Source organism: Phaethon lepturus, unplaced genomic scaffold (genome assembly GCF_000687285.1).
Source record: "Phaethon lepturus isolate BGI_N335 unplaced genomic scaffold, ASM68728v1 scaffold7783, whole genome shotgun sequence".
In the NCBI taxonomy this organism is placed as follows: Eukaryota; Metazoa; Chordata; class Aves; order Phaethontiformes; family Phaethontidae; genus Phaethon; species Phaethon lepturus.
Window position 1 is genome coordinate 35 of NW_010528310.1, and position 8,833 is coordinate 8,867.

Here is an 8,833-nt window from a genome sequence, read left to right on the forward strand (position 1 = left end):
GAGATGTGGCTGCTACTTCAAGAAACGCTACTAACAAGGAGATCTGGTTGTATTTTTTTGCTTGAGAAATTATTAGCAACTACTCCCCCCTTCTTCCAAATTTCTTCTTTTGTGTGATAGAGGTGTAAGTTTTGCATATAAAAATTATGCTTATGGAAATAAAAATAATAATTCTTTTTTTCTTTTTACTTTTTTGTGTATCCTTTTTCAACAGATTTTTGGAACAAAGAAAACTCAGATTGTGAAAATAGCTCTTTCCACCTCTCTTGCTGCTTTGTGCTAAAACTTAATGATCTGCAGTCAGTAAATGTTGGCCTATTTGACCAATACTTCCGAATTACTGGTTAGTACATCTTGTGCATTTTTCCAGTTCTATTTTGTCTTTTTAGTCTTGTCATAGGTGGATTCGTGTCTTGTATTTTATTAGAGAGATGGAAGAGTATATTATTTTGTTGCTTCTTTTTCTTAAAAGAAATTAAGTTAATGTAACACTGGTGGTGCTGAACCAGTAGGCTGATAATACTGTCTTGCAACATCTTCTAATTGAGGTAGCTGGGAAGCTTAATATCCCACAAGTGCTTTTAAAAATTCTCCTGTCTTAACGACATGTCAAAGGGAAATCTAAAGACTTTTGTTCTGAGGCTTTGGCTTGCAATAAAGAGTAAGATCAAGGTACTGCCCATGTTGCAAAATGTGTAGGTGATGGTTGACTTTTTGGATAGAAAATGAGGCCTTAAAGCTTACAAAAGGTAATGTTGTCAACTTTATCCATGTTATTTCCATTAATTTAAGTTTCTGGGCTGATGCTTTGCCTCGGAGTCCCACTACCTGTGGCCCATATATTCCTGTGTTCTAAAATGTCTTCTCATTGTGTTGGGACCTCAATGTGGGGGAATCTCACTTGTGGAAATTAAAGTGACCTGACATATAACAAGTTCACAAAGGAAACTGAGAGCAGTTTTTTCTGTAAGATAAATTGTAATGATAAGGTAAGGTTGAACCTGTAGAGTTGAAGTTCAACCTGTAAGGTTGAACCTGTCAAACAATTAAATCATAAGTGTACATCATATTTTAAAGCAAGAGAAATTATATTCTTCATTTTTTGAGGGATTTGTAAGGATTCTATTATTCTTTTCCAAGTATTTGAATGCTTTCTGAATAATGATGCACGTTTTCAGGAGAAATAATACTTGCGAGAAATCTTTTTTTGGTGATGGTTGCATGTTGGTTGAAGAAATTATGATACTGCCACATACAGATGTGTGAATAGTTTTATAATCTGTCTTCTGTTCAGGGCACTCTGCAGACCATATAGTCACCTGCCTGACAAGAGACAGTTACAACACTCACACCTTCATACAGCAGCTTATGGCAGTTCTATCATTGCTTGCACGCACACCTTCACCTGAACCAGTAGATAAAGACTTCTACTCTGAATTTGGGAGTAAAAACACAGGTAAGTGGTCTTTTCTACGTGTTGAGTTATTTAGACATCATACTTACGGCATCATCTAAAGTATGCTGATTAAAACTTTTTGAGGGAAACTTATGCATCAGTTGTTTCCTATTTGAAACTTTAACCAAACTCCCTGACTTCCATTATCTTACATGTGCCTTCTCTGAACAGAATTGTTAAATAGTCTTGCAAATGTGAAGTTAGTGATGGCTTCTTGAGTCCAGCAGAAAATGGCACTTCCTATACGGTATTTTGGGGTGTGTACTAGTGTAGCTTCCACTGCAAGTTTCAGCCTAACCTATAAAGTCTTGTAAGTCATCAAAGAACAGTGAAGGTAACAAAGTCTGAAGGTTATGTTTTTCCTTGTTTGGTCAAATAAAAGAATCCTGTCATTCTGTGAGAATGTAGTGAAGTGAAAACTAGCCTTTTTTTAAGGTGTTGGGTTCAATTCCAATATTGGATGAAACTTTTTTTTGCTTAGAATTCTGAAGCCAGTTGAAGGCACAAAATAAAATGGCATTTTCCTGAAGAATGGCTGTTACTGTTTTTTGAGGAGAAACTGTGTAAGCCCAGAAAGTGCAAGGTTTGATGGGAAGTCATATCTTGTATTAGACAAATTGATTTATGTGTGGGAAAAAGCAGGCATGCTTCTTTCAAGCTTTGCTACATTGTTTTTCAGTACTTAACTAATAGGGAGTAAGGGATTGCCGTGTCACCTCCTGAATGTAGGATGGAGCAGAGGAATGTGCTCATTGAGTAGGGATATAAAAGCAATTCATGTAGAGCCATCTGTCTTTGTTTAAATTTCTGCCTTTTCTCTCTGCTTAAAAGAAGCAGGGGTTTTGTTTGTATTCAGTGATGTGATAATACTTTCAGTGAGTTTAGAACTGGGGAGTGGGAAGGAGGCGGGGGAGGTCAGCTAGTATGGAGTTGGATAACCTCTGATAGGAGGATCCAGCTGTATTTCCCTCTACCTCTTCTGCCATCACCCTGAACTAGTTATGTGGTTAGAAATTTGCAGAAAGTATGTTGGTAATGGAATAAAACTCCAGTAGAGATCTGCAATCCAAATGAAATTATTCCAGTATTCTAGATAGGTGAAAGCATATATGAATAGATACAAAACTTGAGTTCTTGCAGCTGCAGCTGTCAAAGGTTGTTGTTTCTCCTAATGCATTAAGAAAGTATTGTTTGGTACTAAATGGAAGTACAGTAACGTATGTTTCTTGCAGGGAGAATGGAGAATTATGAACTGATTCACTCTAGCAGAGTAAAGTTTATTTATCCAAATGAAGAGGAAATTGGGGACCTTGCTTTTCTAGTGGCGGAGAAAATGGATGATTTGACTAATCTTCAGTCCCTCAACATCCTTTTGTATGTGTTGGCATTTCAAGTAAATCATGTCGAAGGATCTGCCCAAAACACTAGCTCGCTTCAACCTAAAACACTTATATTAACTAGCTCTGATTTGTTCCTCTTTGATGAAGATTATATCAGTTACCCACTACCTGAATTTGCTAAGGAACCACCAAAGAGAGATAAGTATCAGCTTGCAGATGGAAGACGAATCCGGGATTTAGACAGAGTACTTATGGGTTACCAGACATATCCACAGGCCCTTACATTTGTGTTTGACGATGTTCAGAATCAGGATCTGATGCAGAATTTAACACTGGATCACTTTGGAGAAACTGATAGTGCCCCAAAGGGAAATGCTAAACAAGAAGGCATCAGGAGAAGAGAGATCCAGTGGTACATCTTTATCCCAAGTGCGGAAAGCAGGGAGAAATTAATTTCATTGCTTGCAAGACAGTGGGAGATCCTGTGTGGTAGGGAACTGCCATTGGAACTCACTGGGTAATTACTGCACAGCTAAGTGATTTCAGTGTCTATGACAAGGTAAAGCACAGTGTTTAAATAGGTAGCACCTGTCAAGTTCTGTTTTTTAATAAGGAGCTGACCTGGACTCCCTTGCTCCCTAGTGCAGTGAACATTTAATAGTACTTAGAAATATTCTGAAGTGTTAACTGGGGACTGAACTTCCTGTAAAGTCTATTTTTTATGCAATAGTATATAGTGAAAAAAATCATGAGACATCCTGGGAAACTGTATGGAAAAATTAAGGAGTCAACACTAGATATGCTGTCGCCTAGGACTGTTAAGGTTTCTGCTGTTTTTCTGTATATATCAGTCTTGCTGTTCTTTACAAATTCTAACGTGTAAATAAGGGTAAATGCTTGTGTACGTTCAAGTGCAATGTTCTTTGTATGAGAAGTATTTTGGGTATGCTGCTAATGCTTACTATTTAATGATCTTAGGTTTACTATGGTTTTTCTTTGAGGCCAAATGTAATTATTTGCTGCCAATTGTGAACTTAGCAGGAAAATTTAAGCCACAAACAGGTGACAAATTTTCATATGAAATTAGTTTCATGGGCATTCTTTTTCCTTACCTTAGGATAAAGAATTGCCTGCTAAAGATCCACTCAGTATTGTCTTGAAAGTGGAAATACCCAACCAAAGGTATATGAGCATTTTGTCAGCAAATAATGAATTTGTATCTCTGAACACAAAGTCTTTCTTTTTGCCTATTTTGTCAATACAAATAAAGTGTAATTTGACAGTTTTCTTTTGGCCTTGTCTTTATTCGTTTGCAGGATACCATATGGCAGTTATGGCAGCACATATTATGTTCCTAGTGTGTGTTGTAAAGTATGGAATATGCAGCAAGATGAAAGAAGAAAATAGTTTATTCTACTATAGCAAGCTTGTACGGGTCCAGAAATAGAGCTGTCATGGAAACTGAGGATCTGCAGCTTCTAAATGCAGTTTAAGGAGGATTAATTTCAAGTCCTTTTACTTCTCCATCAGATACTAGCTTGCTTTCTAAGCTGTCATCTTTAACTTGAATACTACCATGCCCAACAAGTTTTAGCCTTGCTCATGACAGTAAAATCCCTACTCACTATTGTGAAGACAAATACTGAGACTTTGGAAAAGACTGTTCTGTATCCACTGGAATTAAGAAGGGAAGGACTGTTTTTATACATATGCGCCAGCTGATGCTGCTTAAAACTGATGCCCCTTAAACACATAGGAAAATTTAGTTTGGAAGAAACCTCTGGATGTCCATTAGTCAAGCTCAAAACAGGGCAAACTTCAAATAGAATGCTCAGGGCCTGGTCCAAACAAGTTCTGATTTTTTTTTTCTCCAAGAATGGCAAGTCCACAGTGGCACTGGGAATTTGGTGGTTCCGTGGAGTATTTTTCCACGCTGATGGGGAGCTTGGCTGTGCTCTTTGCACTCCAGATGCCTGCAGTGTTGCAGTCAGTGCGAGGATGACACACAGGCAGGCAGCAAAAGTCAAATGGTATTGCAGGATGCAGTGGAGTTCCCGAAGTAACCAGAGGTGAGGAGCATTACTTGAGTGCTGCTCTGTTGACAGTTTAGCAGAGGAAATGTAGCCCCCTCTCAAGCTTAGACCAAACTGAACAATTAAGGTAGGTACTGTAGACTCTTGGGGAAAACTGAATTTTTTCCTGTACTCCGGATGCCTTCTATTCCCTGAAATCTCAAGGATACTTATGTTCATTTAAGCTTAATTGTCATTAGGTAAAAATTCTAAAATAAAAATCCTAGGGATAATATAATTTAACAGCTTAGGTCTTCATTAGTTCTTTCTGAAGTAACTTTTAATTGCTAATTTTTAATTGTTATAGGTAACACTTAAGAGTAGCCTGTGGCAACTCAAATAGTCTGATTTGCAAATGTCTGAGAATTTACCAGATGAACAGGATGTTTACAATATGGTTTATGGTTTAAGTGGAGGGAATATGTAATGAGTCCTTTGGAGCTGCCTAGGATTTCAGCCAACATGACTAGATATCTCTGCCTTTCATACTAGGGGTTATACTTGTCATTGTTTCTCTAAGTCAACCTTGTTCCCATCTTATTTGTAAGGCCTGTCCTGGGGGATGCCTTCTGCATGAGATAGACCTGAGTTTTGTTTTCTTTGTCAAACACAACTGTTCAAATGTATTTTAATACACTAGTGTGTTTCATAGAATCATCTATTAGAATAAGCAAGGATAATCCCCTGCTTGTTACATTGTTTGAGCAATTGAGGTCTCTTTGGATTTTAGTGCAGCAAGAACACAGATGTGATTAAACTTGACATTCTCAAGTCCACAGCTGTTTAAAACATTAAAACTCTCCCTTTGGATTAGATTATTAATTCAGGAAATGGGTACAATTCCCCCTTGGTATCTTGATAAACACCAATCACATTTTAAGATGAACAAAATGTTCAATAATTCATTAGATACTTAATGGAAGAATCAAGAAATACTGCAGTATGTACCTCATTTATGGTGCTATCTGAATTGCTTATTTTCAGGGCATTTTTAAAATAAATAATCTTTCATACTCTGTCAGCTAAAGCATGGGCTATGCAAAGTAAAGTGTCTTCCCTGACATTTTAGCTCTTTCATTTTTACCTGGGAAAACTCACAACCCAACCAGCTCTCTTCTGCCACCACATATCTGAGCCCCTGCTCTTCTGCATGTGTTAAAACCTGCTGGAGTTAGTGCTTTGTGTACAAATTTCTGTTCATTTAAGTGTAATATTAAGCTGAAAAATTTTATTTACTGCCATTCCTCAGCACCAGCCTGTTTTTGTTTAATTCTAATGTAATCTTTTGGTTCTAAATGTAGGGATTTATTTAAATGAATTTTCCTTGAAACTGCACAATCCTTCATCTTGAACTTTGTGAATTGACTGATTGTTTCATTTCATAAAGATTTTTCTGATCTTTCCCCAATTTCTACAGAAAGTTGTGTGAAATGAAGTATCTTTAAGTGATTGTGGTCACATAAAGCAGTCTTGATTTCTTCTTCTCTTTTTGCAAGAGTGCTATGAAGCCCTGCATGCGTGTTTCTTATTAATCCTTTATACTCAAATCTTTCACGGTTTCCAACCCTTGTTCTACATTAAGGCAATATCCAAGTAGCTAAACTTAAGACTAGGTGCATGTGTAGGCAAGTGGGGAGAACTTCTTCAGGAAAGTATCTCCTAAACCGTCTTAGACTTCTATAGTCTGGCTTTGCAGCTGATGCAGATGTGTGGAAGGCCCATGAAATTATGTTCAGTGACATCTGTTGAGGATCTGTCCAAAGGTTTTAAAACTTCCCTTGTATTACAATTGAAAAATTATAAATGAATCTCATTAGGAAGGAAAGTAAATGAGGTGCTGACTTGAGCTAAACCATGTTTTCTTTGCAAGAAGAAATGACAACGTGACCTGCATCCTGTCTGTCCCGTGTCATTCCCATGCTGCTTTTACAGCACTGATCTGCCTGGCTGTAGACATACTGAACAGCGATGTAGTTACATCAGCCCCTTTGACTTGTCTTCCTGTTCTTGTCAGCTTAGATAAGGAGTTTCTTTTTTAAAAATAAGTAAATTGAAGTGACACAGAATGCTGCTGCTTCTTTCTTGAATGTGTCTGATCAAAAAGTTTACTTTGCCTGGTATTAAATCTTCAAACATACCAAATCTTAGGTGGAGAAGCAGCAGCATGAGGAAAAGCATGAAGTTGTGGTTCAGAGCAGACAGACTACAACTTCCTGTTTCCTGCTGCCTACCTGATAAGGAAGGGCATTTAGTAATTTGGAAAGCTAAAAATTAATGTGGAAAAAGGGGGGATATGAAATTCGTTACACCAACAAGGTGCTAAAGAAAGACTATGGTCAACACTGGAAAAAAACCACTTGAACAGATACATGAAGAGTAATGGCCAGAGGTGGGAAGCTGAGCACTGAGCTGTTGTGCTTCAGACCTTAAGGTCTCTGAGAAGGGAGGATGAGAACTTGCAGCATCTCTAAAGTTGTTGAAAATGCTGAGACAGGGGCATCCTGACTCTCATCTCCATCATGCTGTTCTCAGGCAGGCACTTCAGTGCAATCCTTGGCAAACTGTTGGCTCTAGCTTTAGTCGAGCACATTATAGGCCTTTCCTATCCCTTATAGATAACTACAGGAGGGATAACCAGCATCACCGTGGGAGAACACACTGCCTCTTCAGTCATGCTGATGTGAGAAGGTGCAGAGTTTGAGTAGTTCAGCCTGTTTGTTCAGACATCTGATTCATATGGAATATCTGTGGGGAATTTAGTGCCTGACCCTCTCAGTACAGTCCCAGAGCACTGCTTAATAGATGGGGAAGGTACAAAAGTGAAACCAAGAGATGGGACTATGTAGCTGGCTTTCACTGCAGGAGCATATGTAAAGGAACTGGGAGTCAACAACAATAAATAGGCCAGGACTTACAGCATTTATGTACTGACATTTGTACTGCTGCCTTTCTAAGTTTTGAACTAACAGGATGTGAGCAGCTGCGATAATTTCCTCCTGAATCGCACAACAACATTGTGCTCAGGCAACTCTACCTGTCTGCTTGGAATTGGACCATTGCATGTGTGAGAGAGAGAGATAAACAGACTCCTATTTGCTCTGTGACCCGTCTGTTGTTCTGGGGGTTGTTTTTTGCTGTTATCAGCAAACTTTAAAATTCCTGTTCCAACTTGCCAACAGAAAAAAACCCAAAAAGTAGGATTGTGTCCTAGCCTCTGCACCAAGAGCCTCGGCTGTGTTCAGTAAATATGGTACAGCTGGCCCTCTTCCTACACACAAGAACTTCTGGCCTGATCTGCTTAATCCTTTGCTAGTACCTCTTCAGGCTCACAGCCTTCTCGCACACTTATAATGCAGAGCAAAGAGACTTCTATGTTCTTTCCCAGAAAAGTGGAATGAGAATCTGTTTCTCTCTTTGGATGTAACTAAATGGTCAGCTCCCACCAAGCTGTGGCAAGGTAGACTGGATGGTAAGTCATTTGTCTTGGCTCAGTAATTTCTGTAAAGATTGCTTAAACAAAAGATTTCAATAGCAGGAAATTGCCCAAGCGAGCCAGGGCTGCACGCACTTCACAGAGAAGGGCTGGTGACCCAGCATTTTAAAATGCAGCGTGTGACATAGGCAGGGAGGCTGGAAAGGTTTGTAGCTCTATCCTTTGCCTTTACCCAGGTGACTTTTTTTTTCCCATGGGACAGGTTGAGTAGTTTTCACCAGCAGTTTCTCAACTCTGAATGTTAATGTGTTCACAGAAAAAATGCCGGGTTTTACATAAGTTACTTTAGAGGACCCTTTCATTAATACATAAAGCAAAAAGACTCGGTGAGGAAAAAAATCATGAGCACTGCTGCTTGCCAACAATCTGCTGATGATTTGCGAGACTGAGACTACAAGGTAAATTATTAGTGTTTTGTAGAAGTCTGTGTCAAGGCCAGAAGTTGAAGGTGATGCTTTCGAGACCCACATCT

General features: G+C 38.7%; 1 protein-coding gene across 1 annotated transcript; it reads left to right on the plus strand.

The window, feature by feature from the left end:
* Positions 1 to 214: 214 nt before the first annotated feature.
* Positions 215 to 3,441, plus strand: LOC104615417 (nischarin-like; the record flags this gene model as incomplete). Its single annotated transcript, XM_010283637.1, has 3 exons — positions 215 to 343; positions 1,295 to 1,460; positions 2,693 to 3,441. Coding segments are annotated over 3 exons (920 nt in total), but the record flags the coding sequence as incomplete, so codon positions are not given.
* Positions 3,442 to 8,833: the final 5,392 nt, after the last annotated feature.